This window comes from Micropterus salmoides, unplaced genomic scaffold (genome assembly GCF_014851395.1).
Source record: "Micropterus salmoides isolate LMB-PRFRI ecotype aquatic unplaced genomic scaffold, ASM1485139v1 Ms_hic_scaffold_12, whole genome shotgun sequence".
Lineage (NCBI taxonomy): Eukaryota > Metazoa > Chordata > Actinopteri > Centrarchiformes > Centrarchidae > Micropterus > Micropterus salmoides.
In genome coordinates, this window is record NW_024040263.1 from 2,578,445 (window position 1) to 2,602,488 (window position 24,044).

The following is a 24,044-nucleotide window of genomic DNA, read 5'->3' on the forward strand; positions in this document are numbered from 1 at the left end:
CGAAATGGCTCGCTAGCGCCTCCTAAAGTGCAGGTTTCGCCGATTTGTACAAATTTCTTTACGCCAGATGTATCATGTCCACACCCACAAAAAATCCTCTGGGAGCAATACCCTAAACCTGACAGGAAGTCGGCCATTTTATATTTAACGGCCATTTTTGACAATTCACTGGTTACATAACAGGATGTAAGCCCTTTGTGACATAAAATAATTTGATTTACATGACATTTTCACAGCACAGTCCACACTTCATGTACTGGCACACATCATATAATTGGCACGTGTTCTCTAGCACCATATAGGGAACACAGCAAGTGACGTATCACTCCTTCCTGACCAGTACAAAAGTCGCGATTTACTTCAGATCTGCGTAACCCGACCTCCAGCCACTGCACCTGCATTTATCTTTTGTTTTTGGGTGATTGTTTTACAATGATTTTTAATGTTATATTTATGTTTTATTACTTAGTTAAACATTTTGTGTTATTTAACAATGTTTACTTGACAGTGTAGTAGTATTCTATTTTTTTACTTAAAATAGTGATTAATTAAATTTTACTTTTAGCAAAGTATTAGCATCAAAATATACTTCAAGTACCAAAAGTAAAAGTAATCACTCTGCAGAATGGCCCATTTCATACTAATGTATGTTATTATTGGATTATAATTATTGATGCATTAATGTTGCAGCTAAAGGGGGGTTTACTTTAAGTTGATTAAGTATTTTCTTAATTTCTAATAATCCATCCTCATTTATTTGATGAATATATTTAGTATTAATAATCTGAATATGAAAAGTAACTAAAATAAATCTAATAAATGTAGAAGAGTAATCCATCCATCCATCCTCAACCGCTTATCCTGCGTACAGGGTCGCAGGGGGCTGGAACCAATCCCAGGTTACATTGGGCGAAAGGCGGGGTACACCCTGGACAGGTCTCCAGTCCATCGCAGGTGTAGAAGAGTAATAAGTAGAATATTTCCATTTTAATTGTAGTGGAGAAGAAGTAGATATAAAGTAACAATAAAGCACCTCCTTACACTTAAGGACATTAATTTTCCTAGTTACTTTCCAACTCTGATGTGATGCACCTTCTTTTTAGCTCTTGAGGTAATTTGTTGAAAATGTCCTTTTAGTTTTTTGAAGTTCTACATTTTACCGTTTAATATTCATATACTATCTCGCCACAGCATACAAGGAAACATAGTGCTAACCTCCGGCTAAACTTGGGCATCAAGTATTCACCTCCCACCCTGAAAAAACGTCCCTGCTCGAGCTGTCTATCACTCTTCAGCTCCACTATCATTGGCTGTTCTGCCTCCCCGTCAGCCAAAAGGGGGGCAGCCCACGCGCTCAGGTTGGTAGAAGCAGCATAGGAAAGAGGTTCCAACTCGCTCCTTTGTGAGAGAGCGCTGCAGCAGGGGATCGTGCCGCACCCTTTACCGCTCCTCCTAGGACTCGCAGCACGGATCACTACGCACAGGTAACAACCGCCCAAAGTACCGGAAGCAAGGGAAAAGTCCAAACACAGGTGATGGACGATGTCTTCCAAGTTTGAGTTTGTGGGACAAAAAGAAAAAACTGGAGTGGAATATCGATAGAAACAGAGTCAAAAAAACAATACTTTATTTTTATTCTTGTCGCATTTGTTCACCTTATGTGCAAAGTGCGCAGGACGTGACCTCAGGTACCCGCGACAGCACATTGTTTCTCAACTCGACGAGGACTGATCTGGATTTACTTGATAAACGAGTTCACAAGAAAAGGTGAGTTCAGATTTGGTTTTCTTCCTTGAAGATTTAAAAAAACGTCTCTTTGTGTAAACTGTCTCTGCTGTGAGTTGGAAAATGTGGGCTTTTGCAGGAGAGACAGAGTTGAAATGTGTGTCATTGTTCCTCTGCCGGGGTGTCGGGCGCTCATCAGCATGCTGAGGCATCTGCACTGTCTCAAAGCGGTGTGGAAGGAGTCTGGAGTTCATTACAGTCAGAACATCCCCAACCCCCGTCATGCCCTTTCTGAGAAATGATCCGATTTTATAATGCAGCCAAGCGACGTTCGTCCCATCTTCTACAAAAGCTGTGTTGTTTGTTTCTTCCTTGCAGTATACAATTATAACAATTGGCTCTAACCAGAGCAGGCAACCTAGGTGGCAAACAGAAAGTATAAAATGGTTCAGTTATGCTGCCTGGTTTCGAGCAACATTATTAACTTTTATGGTTTAACCTACGTTTTACAGTGCAGGCGTTACCAGTTGTTTGGTTACCTGCACAATCGAATTGATCCAGTACAACAACCCTGCAATAAATCCTATCATTTTGAAGGTTGTACAGTTCAGGCTTTGTTGACATTGTGTCACGGAGTGTTGACTCAACATTTTGGCAGTTTTTGAGCCTGTAATGGTGGTGGTGTTGTGTTGGAGTGCAGTAAATTCAACTGTGTTTGTTTTTCCATTTACATTAATAAGGGGGCTCCATGGTTGCAACTAATGATTTTCATTATCTATTAAGCAGTTAATTATTTATTTATTGCTCAGTCTATAAAATGTCAAAAAAAAAACACTATTTCCTAGATACTAAATTAATTTAATAGCTTTTTTTGTCAGCCCAACTGTCTAAAATATGATTATTGTCATAAAACCGAAGAGCTCCACATGATCAGCATTTGCTTAATAAACCAGTTAAACGACTAATTATTACAATAGTTGAGGTTTTTTTTGGTCAGTTTCAGCCAGTGTCCCTTATATCTCTCATAATGTCCAATACAACATCACCACCAGGGCTAAGTATCAAAACTATACCAATACTTTTTTCTACAGACACTAATGTGTCTGTAGCACCTTATTAAAAACAAACAAAAGTTGGCATTAGCTGTTTGCTCAGACAAAGTCTGTTCTACAACGTATTTGATAAGAGGTAATTAATTTAAAATGGTCTATAATTCAGTAGTTTGGATGCATAGCAACAAAAAATGTGTTGTGGATAAATGTGTAGTTTTTGGTGCAGTCAGGTCTCCTACTGAGAGAGAAAAATAGACCTTTCCGGCAGATCAATCCTATTGGTATTCTTGTGTGATTAGAAAGGAAGTCTCAGTGCATGGCTAATGGTCATCATTAAGCACCCAGTCAGTCCCACCAGTTGCATGTCCATACTTCACAGCTGGATGGACACGCTTTAGAAGAGACATTTAATTAAAACAAATACACCCAGAGAGAGTACTCCTGAGGAGATTAGCAGAAGTTCTGTTTTTACCTGGAATTTAAGGTCACAAACGTGCGCTATGACTGTCTGGTGCAGTATTGGTTTTAGTCACAATTGTGTGTGTGCTTTGTGTAAATCTTTCCTGTTACAAAAAAGTGCTGGCTGAAGTTAATGTGCTGCGGCTCTACTTTAAGAGAGACAGGGGAGGCAGGAGAAGAAGAGATTCGGGTGTGGCTGCTCTGGTAATGACCAGTTTGCACTCAAACTGGTGTTTACTGATTTAGCCCAGTCCATTCACACACAAACACAGTCATGTGATGCATGAAAACATGCAGTTATGCAAATGCTGTCCCTTAGAGCCACACAGAGTGAAAGCACCAACAGTGAAATTCTTTGGGAAAGGGTACACAGTTCAAACACAGTAAGGTCATGTTTAGGGACATACCCAAAGTTTTAGTGGGCTAAGCTGGAAATGCTATAGATTTGAAACGGGGGAAACAACTAGCCAGGCTGTGTCAGATGTTAGCAAACATTTCTATGGTAAATGGAATAAATGGCTCTGAGCCAAAGTCGTTTTTTTACGGGTTAAACAGCTTAGATATAACATGTTAAATAGTGGGCTTAAGAGGTGCTGTTACGCAGAGTCAGCCCGGCTAGCTGTTTTCAGTTTATATGTGAAGCAGTATTTATCATACACGCATGAGAGTGGTGTCCATCTTGTCATCTAACTCTTGGCAAGAAAACAAGTAAGCGCATTTCCCAAACATTTCGATTTTATCATTTCATTTGGGCTAAATGATTTATTCCCATCATAAATTGTTACATGTTTTAAGTTTATGTTATATGTTTTAATGTCTGCAACCTTGTTAATTGTGCTGTTCCCTGTCTTGGCCAGGACACTCTTGGAAAAGAGATTTTTAATCTCAATGTCAATAGTTTTTCTTTCTGGTTAAATAAAAGTAAAAAAAAAATGTCTGGGGTTATTACAGGCCTGTGACAGCCACAGACACCGGGTTTTTTCTTTTCTTTTTTTCCAAGAGCATTTGATTCATTGATTGCTGTCAGAATGTAAAGAGAAGTTTAACAAATATTTAGAAAGAAATGCTAAATGCTTCTGAAGTAGTCCATGTTACTAGGTGTAAGCAACATGTCCCCTTTCGGGCTATGTAAACCCTTATTACTATTTACTGTAATGACTCTCCTTTTACCTCTCTGGTCTGATGAGAAAAAAGTTTCTATGGTGACTCTATACTGCTAATTTGGTTGTGCTGGTTCAACATCCTGTCACTGCACCTGCATGTGTCACAAACCTGGGCTGCACAATCTGTACTTGGTTTCATGTGTGGTAAGAAGAATTAAAACAGAAGCTCACAAGTCTGTTTTTGCAAGTCTAAATTGAGTCTCAAGACTTTTGAGATAGAGTCCAAGGCATGTGTCAAGTTTCTTACGTTTGTAATGAGAGTTATACCATCTGCTTACCATCCTGTCTGCTTACAAATCTGTATAGCTATATTTAAGGCACTGGTCCTCAAAGTGGTGTCCGGGGACTCCCAGGGGTCCTTAAGGGGGTTCCATGGGGTCCCCAGCATAAAGGGGAATCATTTATTTTTACTATAATTCAAAAGTAACAATGACAGAATGTATGATTATTTTGGTCATGGGTTTCATACACTTTCTGTCCGATTGTGAACCTTGTGATGAAATCACATGGTGGTCCTTGATATGAGAACACTGATCTAAGGAAATCAAAGCACGTACTGTGTTGTCACCACTTCTTTGTCGATTAGCATACAGTATTAGCATTGATTAGTTGTTTGGTATATGATCACTTTAAACAGGGTGTTGCATTGCAATAAAAAAAACAGCTTTTCTTTAAGCTACAGTATAGACCAAGTTTTTGCTACCAAATGGATACAGACTAGCGTAACTCATTGTAACAGTATTTAGGAAAATACGTTACAATTGTAACCTATTTTACAAACAATTAGAGCACAACCTTGTCTCAAACCCAGTGTAATGGATACCTAATAACCTGTAGCCGATGTTAATAATTAACGTAGTCTTTCTCTCGGTTTAATTGATGGTGGAAGCTGAATGTGGATGATAATTAATGTGGTCACCCAACCATTTTTAAGCAAACACTCGCTCACTCATGTTTTCAAAATATTCAATAATATTCAATATTCAATAAGTTAACCTCCCTTACCAACAAATCTAGTGGCAATTCTAACGTTAGATGGCTGATGCTGAGCTTAACACATCCAGATGACTCCCCTGTCCCAGTGCATTTTCAGGTGCCTGATAAAGATTGTGGTCGGTCCAGCATCCTTTATTTATAAATCTTGAAGCCGAGTCTCAAGTCTTTTGAAGACTGGTCTCAAGTCACTGTGTGAACAACTTTGGTTAAAGTTGCAAACTCAAGTCTCCATCTATGGTTATTAATTGTTTAGTACTGGGATTTCTAAAGGTGCACACCCACGAGAGCCAACGACATGTTCTTGTTGCACCTAACCATATATCAGAAATAGGTCTACACTACAATCAGCCTCATTGACATGAAGGTGCATCTGTACATGTTTTGATAAGAATCAGACTTTTGTCTGGATCATTATATAGTCAAACATGGGGCAGTTAGAAGTGAGTTTCACTTGTACGAGCACAAGCTTTGTTGTTTTGTGACCTTTTTTGTGACCCTGTTACAAAAGTTAAACAGATTCAAAGTTACTCGACTGCCTTGCAGCTGTACAGTGCACCAAGGCAGAAAATCTGTGTTTCAGCCTTCAAATGTTAAATGGTGCGCTGATACAAGATACAAAATTTGACCAGACATTTGAAACTAGCTTTCGGGACATGACAGTTATTGATCTTTAAGATATGGACACATTTCGGTTGGTACCCTATAAGCCAGTGCAACATACAGTGGCTCAGCTGACATCAAAGGACATCACTTGAGTCAATTTGTCAGACTTCATGCCTCTACTTCTGTAGGCTGAAATGGCTTTTACACAACTTTATTGACATGCAGTTTGACTCCCCAAGACATCCATAATCAACCTGCCACTGGTAGACTTAAAAAATGGATGCATGTGGATGTGTGTTTCCCTTGAGATGAGCTTGTTTGCAGCATGAACGGTGCAACAATTGTGCTACTTTGCTCTGACGTGCCTGGGGTCAAAAATCAACTGTAGTACTAGTAGCTGATTGACAGCTTGTGTCTCCGACAGAGGTGTGCAGGATAAATGTATATGTGTGGCAGGTGGGGGGACGTTCAGTACTTCCTGTCTGTACACAATACACCAACACTTTATTTTTAAAGTCCTTTCACATCCTGTTGCTACACTTTTGTTTTCACTTTATTCAGCTGTTCTACATTGTTTCCTCGCTCAAACCTTTTTCTTGCAGTCCTCAAGCCTCTGAAGTTCTCTCCACATTATTCTGTTTTTGATTTGGCATCTCTCTCCACACACCCTTGGTAAGAGAGTGGGTCACTGAGGCTCCCTCTGTCTGTGTGTGTGTGTGTGTGTGTGTTGTGCATGTTTGGATTGAGATAAAGTTACATAGCTAGATTGTGTAATTGTGAGGTGTGTCTCTGCTGTAGGGTGCTGCTCTGCTGTTTCCATTGTTGAGAGTGAGAGTTTAACTTGGAGTCGATGGTACAGTGTGTGTCGTCGTGCTGCGCTGGCTTTCACAGGAAAATGGAGAATGTGTGAGGGAGTGTTGCTGACTCACAACGCACAATGTGGGGCGTACAAGTTTACTGTAAATAGAGGATTAAAGCACATTGTTGTTGGCCACACTTCGAATGTGGGTCTTGAAGTGGAGGCTGAGTTCTTCCCTGAGCTGGGGTTGGTTTTAATTACAGTATCGCAGTCATAAAGCCTCCTATCTTCCTGTCGTGACTTGTCAGCCTGCATTGAGCTCAGTAGAAATATCATGATGCCAATAACTGCTGTTGCTGATTATCAAGATTTTCTGGTTTATGGAAATCATAATTCTTTAACACATCAGCTTTGTGAGTAAAATATGTTTTTGCTATTTGCATAGAAACATATACTTATAATACACACTTTTTTCAAAATGATCAAAAACAGTAAAAGGTATTTATGGCACTCTACATTTACTGTAGTGGGATTAGCAAAGTTCACACAGTTTACACATCTTGGAACAGATGATGCAACTTTTTTTCAGCACTATAAATTCTTTTAACATTCTCTATAGATGCAAGTCAGTGTAGCACACTGAAGGCCACACTGATTCAACCTAAAATCTGTTTCATATGTTGTCACATTTACTACAATGTTTCCACATTGTTGCATATACAAGTCAAGAGTGTCAAACCACACAAACATCATTCTGCATGGTAAAGGTCAAACAACCACATGAACAGTAACAATAAGCAAAACACATTTTTCAGCACTAGAAGAAAAAGCATCAGTGCATTTGATATTTTCTGTGTTGTGTTGGCTTACTAATGCTGGGTAATAATTTTATTAATATTGTTATCAATCTTGCTTGGGGCATAACTATCATTTTCTGCCAATTATTTTCTTGATTAATCTATAGTACTTAAGAAAAGATGTCATATGCTGTACACACTGCAGAGCCCTTTGAGGCAAATTTGTGATTTTTGGGGTGCATAAATAAAACTTACTTGACAAAATGACTAATGGGTATAATATTTGGCGTAATTGTGACGGGGAGAATTGCCCCAAAGGAATACCAGCTTCAGTGGCATCTACAGCAAAACTTTTCTTTTTTACTTACTAGTCATTTTGATCTCAAGGTTTAAAAATACAAAAACAATTTTGTGGTAATTATTTAATCCATGTAGTTCTGCCATATTGTTCATGTTTGTCCTGGTTAATTAACTTGTATGATTTATGTTGTTCATTTTTAACTAATACTTAATTTTTCTACAGATTGAAGACCAGTGGATTCAGCCTTCCAAAACCCCTGTAAAGTGAAGACCTCTGACTTAAACCTGGATCCCTCCAGTCCTAACCTGTCCAGCTGATGGCATGCTGATCTCCAACTTACTAGAGAGGGCGAGTCTGAATGGCGCCCTAGACCTTCCCACCTGCTTCCTGCATGCAACTCTGCTCTCCTCTTCAACTCTTCTCTGATCCCATATCTACCAGATATCTCAACATGGATACACATACGGATGATGTAAAGGGATGCTACTTTAACCGTACCGTAGATTTTTTCTATGAAAAAAGTGGCAAGAACATCAGCGACCACTGGCGCGGACGTGACTATGTGATTGTCAGTCTGGGCATGTCGGTCTGCTTCATTGTCATCTTTTCTAATGTTTTGGTCATGGCCGCCATTATTAAAAACAGACGCTTTCACTTTCCCATCTACTACCTGTTGGGTAACCTGGCTCTGGCAGACCTCTTCTCAGGTACAATTGTTTTACTTTTAGCACTTCTCTTGTTGCAACACATTATATTATTAACAAATGCTGCTCTCTTCTGCGATATAAACTATGCTCAGATTAGGATGTTGTTTTAAATTATATTAAAGCTGGGGTGTAGGCATTTTGTTATACTATACCTTTCTGCCTTCCTGTTTTAAAAAATGTTTATATATGATAATATCTTAAAAACAACATTGTCACTTGGAACTGTTTCTGCAGCTGGGGTGCATGTTAAGGGAGCTGAATGACACATGCTCGCTCGGCTCTCTGATTCGGTCTTCAGTCATGCAAAGCAGAAACACGATGCTACTGACAGAGTTTTTGACGTTATTTTTATTAAAATATTATGTCCCGTGCAAATAACTCTTATCTGCCTACACTTGTACTGTGCAATTCGCCATATTTACTTTGCAACGACTCCCAGTCCATTTTCCGCCGCTTCACTTCCATGTTACATTCAGTAGCAGTCCCAGCTCTTTATTGGTGCATGCAACAAAAAAAAAAAACTTCTTCGTCTGTATGTATTTTTTCTTTCGCCAAATCTTCTGTAACTAGGAAGAGACCATCTGCTTCATGTTTACACCGGCACGCGCATGTCCAGTGTATAGATGTGCGTTTCTATGTAGATGGAGATCAACACCAAAACGCAGCTAAAACGCTGGTTTGGACGGAGATCGTATTTGTTTTAATTCTGTCTGTAAACTAAAACGGAGTAGTGTGGATGGGGCCTCACCCAGTGTCAGCTGGGATTCGACTCCAGCCTTCTGTGGCCCTCTAAATGATATAGCTGACTGATGGATGGAATGGATGTTCTAAAATAAGCAAATCTTTTTATTCATCATATCCTTATATTGCATGCAAGACATGAAACAAACAAACATTCAAGAGTTTTTCACAGTCTTGGGAGGTAGGAAAGCAATCCTAAAATGCAAACTATTTAAACTTCTCTGTAATTAAACCATCACTTTCCTCTTCCCAGGTGTTGCCTACCTCCACTTGATGTTTCATACTGGTCCCTGGACCATTAAGCTGTCCAAGCAACAGTGGTTTGTGCGACAGGGGCTGATCGACACCAGCCTGACGGCTTCAGTTCTCAACCTCCTGGCTGTGGCCGTGGAACGTCACCAAACCATCTTCAACATGCAGCTGCACAGTAAGATGAGCACCCGACGTGTTTTCATCGTCATATTATGTATCTGGCTGGTGTCCGTAGTCATGGGCCTGGTTCCCACCATGGGCTGGCACTGCCTCTGCAACCTGCCTAGCTGCTCAACCATGGCGCCGATGTACAGCCGCAGCTACCTGGTCTTCTGGGCTGTTCTCAACCTGCTGACCTTCTCCATCATGGTGGCCGTTTACACCCGGATATTTCTCTACGTGAGGCACAAGAGCAAGCAGATGTCGCAGCACACCAGTCAGATGAGACACAGAGAGACGGTGTTCAACCTGATGAAGACTGTCTCCATGATCCTGGGTGAGGAAGCACACACACACACACACACACACACACACACACACACACTAGTTATACACATTTACTGACTTACTGAAACCAACATTATAAATCTCTCACTGACCTCATTTAAGTCATGTCTTGTATGTTTGGTAAAGTCTTTTCTTCTGTCATTTGTAGCCTGACCCTGTAATCTTCTGCAAGTACAAACACCTGAACGTGTGCTGGTGTCCTTTGTGTGGATTAATTCATGACAGAGAAAATCGAGTCAGCGCTGCTCCACCTTACATGTTAAGCAATGTCATTAACCGTGAGTGTGTGCGAGCGTAACTCAGAGAGGGAAAATTATTCGTGTTGTATAAATCCTGGGAAATGGCTGGTTCAGGAAAAATATTCCGTTCGCACACTTGACAGGCTTCAGATGCAGTTCAAAAGTGTTTGCTAATATCACAACCTAATCCAAATAAATACTGAATGTTAAATGTCATTTAGAGTTATAATTCATTATTATTTTCTTATTACTCAATACATATACTTTAATAAAAGGCTCACTGCTAGGATTGAGAATATTCTGTACGGGTGTATTTAATAAGATATCATTATTTATCTTTTTACTTTGTATTACTGAAGAAACCAAAGCATCCCACATCACTTGTACTACTACTTACAATGTTTTAGTCCTTATATCTCCATCAGGTAAAATCTGTTTTGGTGTACAAGACTTCATCTCAAGAGGACCTTGTTTACGTTTTATTCAGTGATCTGCTCCTCAGTAAACAATCCGATTCAAATTGGTTCTCTATAATGGTGAATATGTGTGATTTTAAAAAGAATAATCAAACTCAAAGTTATAAAAAAAAAAAAAAAAGAATACTCAAAAGTCAGCTAAATCTGCGTCTTCAAGATGGTGCGGATATGGTTTTATCACATATTTCCGTGCAGTGATCTCAATCAATCTGCTGTCATCTTTTTCCAGTAAAGCTTCACCCACTTCAAACCTCAAAAGAACAGAAATCTCTCATGTGAAAGGCGCAGTATCATTCTTACTTCAGCATTAGCAGATGATATCATGTAGGACGTCGTTGCTTATAGTAAGGAGCTGATTGGAAATTGTTTTTTTGGGGCCTTTAATTTTACAGACCAAATACCATGTGTACATACTACTAATACTAAACTAAGTTGCTCATTGTACAAGAGATATAGGCAGTAAAATGACAAAGCTCTGACAGACTGTTAAACCTACGACTGCACACGCAGGTTGGCATGCAGGTTTGTGTCTAAGCTTGTCTGTACTTGTTAAACTAGACTTTATTCCCCCGACATATACACTGCTCCCCTCCTTTTCTCACAGATTCCTCTTGAACTGTCCGTACTCTCTCGCTCCTCCGCTTACTTTCACAGCCTCCCCTGCCTCCTGCTCTCGCATTTTGAACTTTCGATTAAATTCCTAGAAGTTTTAAAAATGTTACTTGTCTTTCTCCCATCGCTCAGCAGCCATTATTCAGCACCTCTAGCATATGATATGAGGAGAGCAAGAAAAACCCTGAGCATGTCCTGACAGGGAGCTGCATAGTTAAGTTTCTGTGTTACTTCTCTTTTGCCCATGACACTACTTTGTGCGGGGGTGGGTATGAAGGTGTGGGTTGGTGGTTGTGGTGCGGGGGGGACTAATCAGTTTTTGTGAGAACTGAGAATGTTTGGCCTTGATAGTGACGACATTTTGGCTCTTTCTCATGTCTACAAATTGCTATTTAAGGGTAAAGAATTGGTTTTATTTGCATTTCAAGTTAAGAATGTAGTCATGACGGTTAATGTTACACATTGTGAGCGTGTTAGCACATCGTTTTCACATTTCCGTCTGCAGCTTGTAGGTCTACACATGCAAATATTAGTGCTCAGTGTGCTGCGAATGTGTGCACATAATGAATTCCTGAGCTGCCTAATCGAGTATTATGATAATGAAATCTGATAATACAGACTAAACCCAGTCCACATGCTGACATGTTAAGTGTGTGTGTGTGTGTGTGTGTGTGTTGTCTACAAAGGAATTTACAGTACATTCCCTTTCTCCCTTAGCTATTCCCGTACTTCTTCACATTCTTTACAACTGTGTTCATTTTCTTTCCTCTGAGTAACTCCTTTTTTAAGTTTTCTTTTGACTTATGTATCATTGATCTCCTCCTCTGTCCCCCCACTGCCCTCTCAATCGTCCCCCAACAGGCTGTTTTGTGATCTGCTGGACGCCTGGCCTGGTGGTGCTGCTGCTCGACGGTCTGGGCTGTCAAAAGTGTATGGTGCTGATCTTCGAGAAGTACTTCCTGGTGCTGGCCGAGTGCAACTCCTTCTTCAATCCCATCATCTATTCCTTCAGGGACAACGACATGAGGAGGACCTTCAAGGAGATCCTGTGCTGCATGTGCTGGCGGGGCAGCAAAAACAAGGGCAAATCTACAACTCAGTTTAACACCCTGGAGCACGAGGTACTGTCAGAGAGCAACGGCGCCGACGACAACAGTCACAAACAAAACAACCACTTGCACTAAGGACTGTTAAAAAAATCCCAAAAAAGACCTATCACACATAGTAGGACTCTAACAACCTCCATTCAAACAGTTTCACAGCTATGCAATGACCAACTAACCACTTGGCCAACTTGACTGCTTACATTTAAATGCAGCTCGTTATGTTTGAATATTTTCAAAAGTTTGAAAAAAAAAAATAGTTTGAAAAAAGCCCCATCCGGATGATTTATTTTACAATAACAATGTATCAGATTAAATTGTGAAAACAATGTGACATATGAAAGGGATCACCCGTTGTCATGAACTTACCGATGATAACGGCTCCCCTCGGCTTAACAAAGCTTTATAGTAAGTTTTAGCTCATTGTTTAGCTTTCCGGCCTGCAACTTTAAACTTTTGCTTCTCATAGCATTGTTTTTTTTGGCTGCTGCAGGCAGCGCAAAAATCTACTGTACACTATCTGCTCATCACTCAACAGCAGACACAGTGTATCTGGTGAACATAGTACAAGATTTAGCAGCCAAAGAACCAGCTATTTCCCTCAGGAGTTGGTTGAGACCAAACACAGAACTAAAAGAGAGTGAATATTGGACTCAGCAGGTGCTCAGAAACGCGACTGAAATGAATGATAGGCCCCTTTTCCACTGCACAGTACCAGCTCGACTCGGCTTGACTCGACTCGCCTTTGTTTGGTTTTCCATTGTGGAAAAGATGTAGCTGTACCTGCTTCCAGGTACTTTTTATTGTATCACCTCCATCTATGTTCCAAGCGAGCTACTAAAATGTGATGTGAAAACACACAGAGAGAATCGTCACTATTCACTGCATCATCATTGTGTGCGCTTTTAACTTAATCAAGAGACAGCTGTGTGTGGGTCGCTGGTGTGTGTGTTACATTGAAAATTAGTCGCGGCAGTTGAGTGTGGTGTTGCTATGACGACCACCTATATTGAGGAGTACTATCTCTGGGTTCTATGTGCAATGGAATTGGAGCACGGCCAAACCGAGTCGAGTAGAGGCGAGTTGAGCTGGTACTGGTAATGGAAAAGCAGCTAGAATGTTGCTTCGCAACTGCTGGATGTGTAAATAAGCAACTGTTTGCTAACAACTTTGCAATATCAACTTAAAGGGTGATGATATGTCAGTGGTGTGTTCACAGCTTGTATCTGCCAGCAAGTGGCCATTAGAATATGTTGTTGCAGGTCTAAAGACAGTACCTATTCAAAAGCTAATTTCCGTATTTTCCCTGTATTTCATTTGTTAGATTTTTATATACAGTCTATGATTTTAAGCTGAAGTTTTCCATGCTCAAAGGAGTCCCTCATTTATTGTTTACGTTTTTTTTTTTTTTTTAGTTGCAGTGGTCAGTGTATTTTTTTCAGCAGGAAACGCAACAAACTTTGGATACACAGGGACATAAAAAAAATAAAATAATAGGTTTAGATTGAACCCGTTTTAAAAAAAATTTATGAGCCTTGCAGATGAAAAAGAATTTAGTTCTTACTATAGTTCTACTTATGGCAGCCTTGACAAAACAAGATTGATCATTAGATGCAAATGTGGTATGTATTGTTTGAAAGTGACTAGCTTGTGTACTGTGGTCATGCAGTAAAACTGTAGTTATATCATTTGTCGGTCCTACTTTCATTTGCTGCTTTGATCAAATATGAACAAATGTGCTTCTGCTTTGTAGGTGCTCTGTGTGTGTACATGATTGCCAAGAGTAACACTTTGTCGAATATAAAACGTCCAACTATTAATTATTGTCCTGCAGTACCGTTTGTGCAAAATTGCAACATAAGGTGCCTAACAATACAATAAAAATACAATAATAAAGTGAAAAAAAACATTAATATCAAGAAATAATATGGTAAATAGAAACACGGTAGATCAGAGAGTGTAGCCCAGTAGAAAAGGGTAGGTTAAAATAAAATGGATTAAGGGAATGCTAAGCTACAAAGGTATGTCTTAAGATTTCTTTGAAAGGTGTTGTGATGCCTTCAGCTCCTCTGGCAAGCTGTCCCTTAGTTCTTTGTCCTCACCCAAGGACAAACTAAAAGGCTTATACATTGTAAGCATGTCTGACCAGTATCCAGATGCTAGTCCATTTAGTGATTTGTACACCAATAAAATTATCTTAAAATCTATTCTAAAACTGACAGACACCAATGAAGGGACTTAGGACAGTTGACATGTGTACTCTACTTCTGTTAGTCAGTACACATACTGCATTCTGAATGATCCGTATCTTATTTATAGGTTTCTAAGGTAGACAAGAAACGAGAGCATTGCAGTAATCAAACCTACTTGTGATAAAATCATCTCAGTATCTGCCCGGGAGAGAAATGATTGCCATTTGGCAAGATTTCTTATCATTTTTCAACTGCAAGAACTGATGTGACATCCGGAAGTTGATATGATCAATGCGTTTAACTAGTTTATCAGCTGAAGTCATTTGATTAAAAAAACCAAAACAGACGTAAAGATGTGTGTCATCGGCGTAGCTATGAAAATATATCATGTGTTCTCTGATATTTCCCAGTTGCAGCATATGGAGACTGAGCAACAGGTCTCAAAATGGGAGCTTGAGGGACCCCACATGTAATGCTAGTGTTACCCAAGGAGTGGTCACCAAGGGAGACAAAATAGTCTCTGCTAGTCCGATCAATCCTTAACCAAAACTGAGTCTACAGATAGAGCTGAGATTCATCTGTTCAGCTCTTTCACAAATAAAACAGTTTTCTAGGTTTGGTTAGGTTAAGTTACAACAAACATTTTAGTTAAGGTATGTTGATGAATTGTCACAATTGCTCCATTGATAATCTGTTAAACATCCACAGACAAATACTCCATAAACTATTTGTAGACTATCCAAATAAAATGTTACCTACCTTTCTTTCGGAGAAGTTTCACAGTTTTCAGTGCCTGGGGGGAAATACCAGTTAGCAGGGAGTGGTTTACAATCACTATCCCTTCAACAGTTAAACACACTCTTATAAAAGGTTGTGGGGATAGTGTCAAGCAAGCAGGTGGAGGGTTTTAGTTGCATTACTTAGTTCCTGAGCATTACTTTATCAACAGCAGCAAATCCATTCATAGCAGTCTTAGGCAGAAGGAAAGTGTCTGAAGACAGAGGCTCTTGCACATTATGTGTAAAGTCTATAACAACAACCTGCCAGGGACTCCAGATGAAAATTAGTCTGGACGGCTAAATCAGGCTCATTTACATCTGGACATTGTCCTTATGTTCGTTAATGTGCACTGTCCCTTTTTCAAACAAACAAACAAACAAGCAAGCAAACATGGTTTAAATCTGACCTGGTTTTTGCATCTTGTCACTGAGAAATGCTGCAAACTTATGAGGCTGTCAATAGTTGAGGGAAAAAAACGATGATTTTTTAAAATCAGCTTTGAAAAATTGGCTTGTCTTGCATTTTTAATTGCTTTGTTGAAGACCGTGAGGTGCTCGTTCAAAATGTCATAATGGCCTTGCAGATGTAGTTTTTCTTTAAATTAATAATGTGCCCAGTTCTTCATGGTGGTTTCTGTTTAGATTTCATCTTCAAATTTGGCTTTTGCCATAGCATCAATGATAGTCTTGTCATTGACTTTAGGGTTATTAATATGATTTATGAAATTTTCAGTAAGGGGGATCTGTATATTGTTATAGCAAGCACAGGCGGTTGAGATTTCAACAGGATGGCAAGATGTTCAAAGGAGCAGAACTCAACAAAAGGGATAGTTCTACAGTTTAGAGCAATAGCAAATAAAGAGGCTGTGCCGACAACTTTTTTTATCTTGGCTTGTAGAATGTTCAAACCATGGAATCTCATTAAGAACTGCAGGTCCATCGCTATTTAACCAGGTTTCTGTGCAGTCAAGTTTAAGTTCAGATATGTGTTTTTTAATAGAAAGAAATATCTTATTGCTTGGTGATCGAACATTGAGAAGTGCCATATCAATTTATTTCCAATTCAGACTTGCATATTGAAAAAAGTTGCAGTTATACCATGAGTAGTGCAGTTGAACTGATGGGTAGTGGATCTCACATGTTGCCTGTTGCAAATGTTAACTTGGAAGAAATTAGACTGGAAACAAAGTTGAAGATCTATTTATTAATAAATCTTGGATAGTGATAACCTAACTTACTAAGACAATGTGCGAGACATGACTGTCTTGCAGGAGAGCATATGCAACTGTTGAATAATGTTGCAGTGCTGCAGACTGCAGTGGGCAGATGGTTATTTGACTTGTTTGACATCAGTTTGTGAACACACATTGCCTGACCTCTGTGCTGCCTAAAAAGTGCACAGTCGAATTTCTGTAAGCGGTTTCTGTCCATTGGTGAACAAACAAAAGCAGAGAACATGAAGATTTCATACAGTTCACACACTGGTGCCACAAAACCAATACAGTGTAGCTGTGGTTAACTTGCACAGGAAGAACAAATTTTGAAGTGCATTAACACCGGCCCCTTTGACAGAAGATGTTTAGGTTGCTGCTCTGTGTCACATGCAACACGTCCATTATCTGGTACTGTTAGCAGAAACTGTTATTGGTTTCCTTCTTTAAGTTCCTGTTTCACACTTTGACCCAAAAAAAAAAAACTGTTAAATAAAAGGATTAAATAGGAAAGACTATGTAGTATCACAGTTCTATTTTGACACTTCGAATTGCAAAAGCAAACTTTGGATGTGCATTTTATCTAGCAAGAACAAAAAAGAGTCTGCACACTCAAATGAACCAGAATGCTCTTAACTGAACATTGAAAGTGAAAGAGTCACTTACATAGCACCAGACGTGTCTCCTTTGGGTAAAATTCTCCATTTTGAATACAAAATATGACACGCATGTGATTCATGTGTAGCTGAACAGTTTTTTGTTTATTTTTATTTAGTTGCAGTTGGTGGCATTTTGCTGCCAGCAGTTCTCAAGTGCGTCAGAAGAGGAGAGAAGTGGCAGCGACAAAAAGCACTTGAAATCTTGTTGCTAAAGGCAGGGAAATGAAAGGGGCTTTAACTATATCAGATTTTTATTCATAAATGTTTTGATTACGAGTTCAGTCTATAAAATGGAAAGAAATTGCTGCCATAATTTCCCAGACCCTTGTTGAGTTTTGTTACTCCCAAAGATATTTAATTAACAATATAAAGAAAAGAAGCACACCCTCATTTGACACTGAATAAGTAAATGTAAAGATTAGCATATTATCACAATTGTAGGCGATTTTCACTTTTTGTCATTACCCATTTGATTGATCAGGGTGGGGATTGGGGGAGAGGGCAGTTTCAGAACTGTTACCCTTTTGGCTCTCACTTGAGGCCTTTAGCTCAAGCTCCAGGGTTGCATATTTTTAACACCACCGTCAGTCACTATAGGCTACATCTGTCTAATTAGGCCACTCACTGTTATTCATTAATTGTTGTTCACGTTGAAGCTGAATGAAAATAATCATTTGTTTTGAGCCAACTAAAATCACTTTTATGTGCATTCATTTTTTTGTTTGCTGTCATCCATATTGGTGAGTGTGCCTTTATACATGCTCAACCTGACAGTGTCTTGTGTGTCACACTGTCAGAGAATTGGAGTAGGTAATTTCCTATTGGCTGTTTTGTATCCAATCCGATCCCCAGTATAAGTATCGGTCACTGTCTGTCTTTGTTTGATAATCATGTAGCTGCAAAATACAATTTGTGTGCGTGCAAATAACCTTTGTGCTCAGTATGTGTCCCATTAGGCACTGAGAACTGACACAAGCATAATTCCATACATATGTACGTTCATCCAAGGAAAGATGTCAAACTTTCCATGAGGCAACATTTAGCAAAACATCAAGGAGCGGCCTTGATCAAACTCCTCAAATGTCACGAAACGAGGCCTTAATGGTCACATGCCTCGTACTGTAAACTTTATAGTGAGCACAGCATTTCTGTGTTCTCTGTGCTGTTTGCTAGTGTGGGTGTTGGATTGTGTTGTGTTGTACAGTCTTAAATCAGTCCAGATGCATGCTTGTGGTTGGAGTGGGTCATGCTCCTTGCCACATTTCCTCTGACTTGTTACTCTGGCATGTGTGTATGTTGGAGACATGCACTCTGTCATCCCCCCTCACACACATATGTAGCCTGTTATTGCTGCTAGCAGGAAGTGCAGTGTGGTGTGAGTGTGGTGTGTGTGTGTGTGTGTGTGTGTGTGTGTGTGTGTGTGTGGGGGGGGGGCTGAGTGAAGGAGAGGCAGGAGCGTGATTGTTAGGACAAACTTGCATTTGTCCTCTCTGTGTGTTGATAGTAAAATACGCAGTGACTAATGCAATTAAAAGGATATTGGACATTTATGAATAATAGCAAATCATTAAGTATAAGTATTCTTCAAGGAATACAATTACATAAAGATATTAAAGGGATAACTGTATATTCACACTATATTCTTTGCTTTAAGATTTCAGATAAATCAACTTGCTGATATTTTTATATTATAGGCTACCTGTTATTGTTTTGACAGTTCAGAAACATTTCCATTATTTAGGGTCTATTTTTGTACAAACAACTAATATGAATAAATACATAAATCTGCTTACATCTGGGATTTGTTTGGTCATTGTTTTGGACTGTTTGCATGCTTTGTCTGCTTTTCACCATGATTGCTTCTTTGTGATAACCAGTGCAATTTACATTTGGAATCATGTCACATGGTGTGGAAACACTGTCTCAGGGATAAACATGTTTTTCATGTCCTTCTCTCTCTGCTTATTTTACTCTTTTTGCTAGTTTTTACGTTACTAACCTGTTTTCTCTTCTCTTTTACTTTATGCTGCACCTAATCTCCATTTCCAATTTCCCCGCCCCATCTCCTGATTCCTTGCCTGATTTCAATTCTCACCTCATACTCTTATCTGTCTCCCCACCTCTGTCTGTAGACCTATAAGTCTCGTACTGCTGATCCGAGGGAGAGGAACAACAGGATCCCTCTTATCCGCAAAGGCTTAGAAGATGGGCCTGTCCCTTCTGAAAAGTGGAATTAACTCAAACAACAACAGTCTTTGAACACACTCCAGGCATGCAGACACACACTGAAATCTACAGATCTGAGTATGCTCACATAATAAATTGTTAAGGCCCTTTTTTCACCTTAGCTACCAGACTGTTGAGACAGGGTCAAAAACTTTTTTGGAATTTTTTTTTTTTTTTATTGGATTTTTACCTCTGCAGCCAGCAGACACTGGTTATTCTGTTTGTCTTTTTAAGCTAAGTTAGTCATGGGGCAAAGACGAATTGATTAACTTCTAATATTGGTTGACCAACATGATGGTGGACGTGTCTTCAATTCAAAACGGAAGCAAGTGGCTCATTTGCGCTCAATCATCGAACTTCAGCAGACATAAGGAGGCAAACCCTCCGTTACTGGGCCATTTTAACATGGGGGGAGACATTGGATAGCTCATTTCCTTTGAGACATAAATTAACCACCAGTCTGAAGAAGCAGCACTATCAGCGGCTGAACAACTGGAACATGTTGGCAATGCATGGAAGAAAAGACTGAAAGTCTGTGGACAGTCACAAAGCAGAAATGTGCCCTATTGAACGCCATCAAGTTCTGTAATAGGTTCTGCCTCAAATGGCTTTAATAATATCCTCATGATGGAGTCAGGTGTATGTGAGTTAGCTAAACGTAATGAAATCTACAACACTGCTGCAATAAATCCTCCCTTCATGAAGGTTTTATGTTCAGTTTTTGTTGAAACCGGTTTAGAGAGGTGTTTATTCAACTGCATGATCGTTTTGGATCTTCATGACATTTGTGGTGCTGTGTAACTTTGCATTTTATAGAGTAGGGTTTCTGTTTGTCAGCTTACCCTGACTGAAATAAATGAGGTGGACAAAAATAATAGACACAGTTTGGTCAGTATAACACAATAAAACAGCGCCACCAAAAGGACCATACAATTTAAATAACCTTCATGAAATAGGGTTTATTGTGGGATTGTTTTTAGTCTGCATTACTTTTAGCTAGGTGTACGTAATGCTAAACTTAATGTATATGGAATCACTGGAAATCTGTTACCAGGGTTCGATTATGCCTAAGACACGAGTTGCAGTCAAAGGACACTGAAGCTAATGGATGAAACCAGTACCACTCTATACTGGATTGAATAGTTATATGTTGTAGCTAATGGATTTTTTTTAATGCTTAATAAACAATTTACCAGTGTATTATTGATCAGTCATAGCCTGTTATTAACAACATTTAGTTTGCCAGTTAAGTTTTTGTTTAGGTTGTTATAAATGTGTAACTTGCTCTGTGTTTTAACAAGCTCTTTAATTCATGCAATCCCTTGTATGGACGGCTTGGCCACTCACAAGGCTTTTGGACCAAAATCTAATTATTTCTTTTCTTTCCATTTCTCTTTTCACAACTTAATATTTATTATTGCTGCTTGTTACTCAAAGGTATGATCCAACCTCCTAACCTGTCTCTAAGTTATAAACTGGTGTTTCTTTTTATTGGCTCACTTAACCTACAAGATGAATTAAAGAGCAAACTAAAGACACAAGTAAAATAAATTATTTATTAACATTAATAAAGCCTTAGTTAGAAAATTTAACCTTGATTGAAAGTATTCCTGTAGAAACTGTTAACAAAAACCTTAACTCATCAGAATCATTGTTCTGGGTTTATGATTCTGGTTAGATTGTTACAACGTTTTAGATGTAGGATTTTTATAGGTTTTACGCAAATATTTTAAATGGAAAATGTATAACATTATGCTATAAGCTGTTCTTTACTCTAGGTTTTATTTTTTATTCCTAACTTTTTAGGAATAACTTTATTCCTTATGGTGCTAATGCATCGTGTACATTGTCGCTGTACAGAAATGACACACAATACTCCTTTGTAAATTGTTTGTGATGTAAAACTTTATTTATAATCACATTATAATTGTAAATATTATGTACAGTATTCAGCTTAAGCTAATTTGACATCAAAGGCAGCTCCAAAAACAATATTAAAAATGAAGGAAAATCAAGCTTGTGGTTTGGATAATTTCCACTACATTAAACTTTTTTGCCAAACAGGGCTGAATGAGCAACACACGTGTGAGATGAGTGGTTATGAAGCTTTAGGGATAAGTAAATTGCAGGTAACTTATGTTAATGAGTAAAACTGATACCAAGAAGTTAACAGGAAATAACCTTTGTGATGGTAACACTGTGGTTTGTTTGCTGTGTTTCAGTTTCAGTCTGCGCTCAATAATGGATAGTGATCTCATTAAAAACTTTGAATACATGTTATCTCTCTGACTCTCTTGTGGCCTGTTTACCCACATCCTGCCAAATTCAGGGTTCTTTGTCTCTAAATTTTCCATTTGATTTGAATCTTATACTTTCTTTTTAGACACTTTAACTAAATTTTTCAGTCCACTTGTTTCATTTTCTTCCTTTCTGCCCTTCAGTTTCACAGAGGGAGTGGCATCCTCTTTCTTAGGATCTTGAGAAAACTTCCTCTTTATCTGCTCTCCTACTTTTTCCAGCCCTCCTCTATCTTTCTCCTTCCTTCCCGGTGAAGCAGTCTGGACTGACTCTTTCCTTGTGTTACCAAGAGAGAGTCTTTTCAGCGATATCGGCTCTTTCTTGTCTGTTGACAGTGAGAATCTCTTCTGGGAATGCTTCTCCTTCTTCAGTTTATCCAGGTTCAGTTTATTCAGTGACAGAACACTCTTCTTCTTGCGTTTCTTATTGGGTAGTGCCCCCCTCAGCTGACTCCAGGCTTTGTCCAGAGGCGACTCCTTCTTCTTCTTTTGCCAGATAAAGGTTTTTTTAGAGGAGCCACCCATGGCTGGTTGACCTGCAGGAAAAAGAAAAATGTGATCAACATGAACACAAAGATGTTTTCCACAACGGAAGTTTAGAAGCAAGAAAAAGACCCAGATGATTGGGATTAGATTTCCTTCTTTTACATTTGTAATTGATTATTAGAAGTTGTGTAATTGCATAAACTTGATTTAAAGTATTTTTTTAGGTTTCACAAAATCAGATTTTAATCCAGCATCAAATATAACCTGTGGGCTATTAAAATTTCAGAGAGACTCAGAGGCAGTGTTTTCTATGATCACGTAGACTTCTTAAAGTGTATTTAAAGTGTATTTTTAAACTACAGAATACAAAACACTCAAATATTTTGATACATAATATGAAGCTGTTTTCATCAACTCTGTCAAATACAAATGACAAAATCCTATTGTATTTGAAATACATAAATTCTGCACATCCCTGGGTAATAATAATCTTATAATTTTTAAATTTGTTTGGCCATTTGCTCCCAGACAAATGATGATTTCTAGATTTTGTTCTAAATTTAATATGTAAACATTCTAAACAAAAAAGTATTATTTCACAAAGCTTTGTAATCTGAACTGAATATGTTTTACCACAAAACAAAAATTTGACACCATAAGACATGAGCATTAGGATAAAACATACTTTTGTTCATTGTATCACCATTTATATAGACATGATGAAACACGTTACACAAGAGATCCTTAACAAGAAAAAATAAGACTTGACAATTCAGATCTTTAAGAACAAATTAAACAACTGGGAAAAAAGTATTATGTCAGAAAATATGAAAGGTTTGTGTAAGTTCTTATTAATTCAGTATTAAATCTCAGAAAATGGCAGTCGGCGTTAAAAGGTAAAGTCTACATGTGCTCTTATTTATACATCAGTTGCACACATAAACCTACATACACAAAGCTTTTCATACACACCAAATGTCCTGTCTGCAGTCAGTCAGAAGAGAAGGTGCTGCTCGTGTGTGTCCTCTGTCCCGAGCTTTAAACTGATAAATAAAAAATAAGCAGCCTGTTTTTACCTTCATCATCATCAGATAAAGCTGCTGTGTTTCTGGGATTTTGTTTTTTTTTCATATGCAGCCACCTAACAGGTAAAGAACATACTGGAAGAACTGGTTCTGTGTCATTCTTAGTGCCTGAAGCTGCTTCTCTCTCTGCTGTTTTAGACACACCAAAAAAACGTGACACATGTTATGTATGTGTTATGTCATTAAGTATGTGAAGAATGACAAGTATGTCAGTCAGTACTTTGCAAAAGTTTTAGTCAGGTGTAGAAAAAATCCTGTTGAGTAAGAATGCTTTCAAAAAAAGATTTTTTTTTTAGGTACACTTGCGCAAAGGTTTTAATGGAACTTGGCAGGTATGTTGGCCCAAACATCATGATGAACTACGCACAGTTCTTCTGTGGATTTAGGCAGCCTCAATTGCTTCTCTCTCTTCATGTAATCCCAGACAGACTTTATGATGTTACGATCAGTACTCTGTGGGGGCCATACCATCACTTCCAGGACTCCTTGTTCTTCTTTATGGTGAAGATAGTTCTTAATGATTTTCACTGTGTGTTGGGGGCCGTTGTCATGCTGCAGAAAAGATTTGGAGCCAATC

The 24,044-nt window shown here is 38.7% G+C and overlaps 1 protein-coding gene and 1 long non-coding RNA gene across 2 annotated transcripts; one reads left to right on the forward strand and one right to left on the reverse strand.

Annotated features, from left to right (window-relative positions):
* The first annotated feature begins 1,395 nt into the window (after positions 1 to 1,395).
* On the forward strand, positions 1,396 to 21,875 carry lpar2b (lysophosphatidic acid receptor 2b). Its single transcript, XM_038712834.1, has 5 exons — positions 1,396 to 1,767; positions 8,118 to 8,602; positions 9,597 to 10,091; positions 12,291 to 12,550; positions 19,506 to 21,875. Exons 2-5 carry the CDS (start codon positions 8,287 to 8,289, stop codon positions 19,608 to 19,610), a joined length of 1,176 nt encoding a protein of 391 aa, XP_038568762.1. The 5' UTR covers positions 1,396 to 1,767; positions 8,118 to 8,286; the 3' UTR covers positions 19,611 to 21,875.
* LOC119898657 lies at positions 21,483 to 23,503 on the reverse strand. The gene is made up of 2 exons (XR_005443612.1): positions 23,355 to 23,503; positions 21,483 to 22,432 (listed from the first exon to the last, which is right to left on the reverse strand). It is a non-coding gene; the product is annotated as an uncharacterized LOC119898657 (long non-coding RNA).
* Positions 23,504 to 24,044: the final 541 nt, after the last annotated feature.

Bases quoted from the DNA above. Each gene is read 5' to 3' on its own strand.
- lpar2b (XM_038712834.1), top strand. From the start codon at position 8,287: ATGCAACTCTGCTCTCCTCTTCAACTCTTCTCTGATCCCATATCTACC. The intron at 8,603-9,596 runs GTACAATTGTTT...TCCTCTTCCCAG, and splicing joins TCTGGCAGACCTCTTCTCAG to GTGTTGCCTACCTCCACTTG. The intron at 10,092-12,290 runs GTGAGGAAGCAC...GTCCCCCAACAG, and splicing joins GACTGTCTCCATGATCCTGG to GCTGTTTTGTGATCTGCTGG.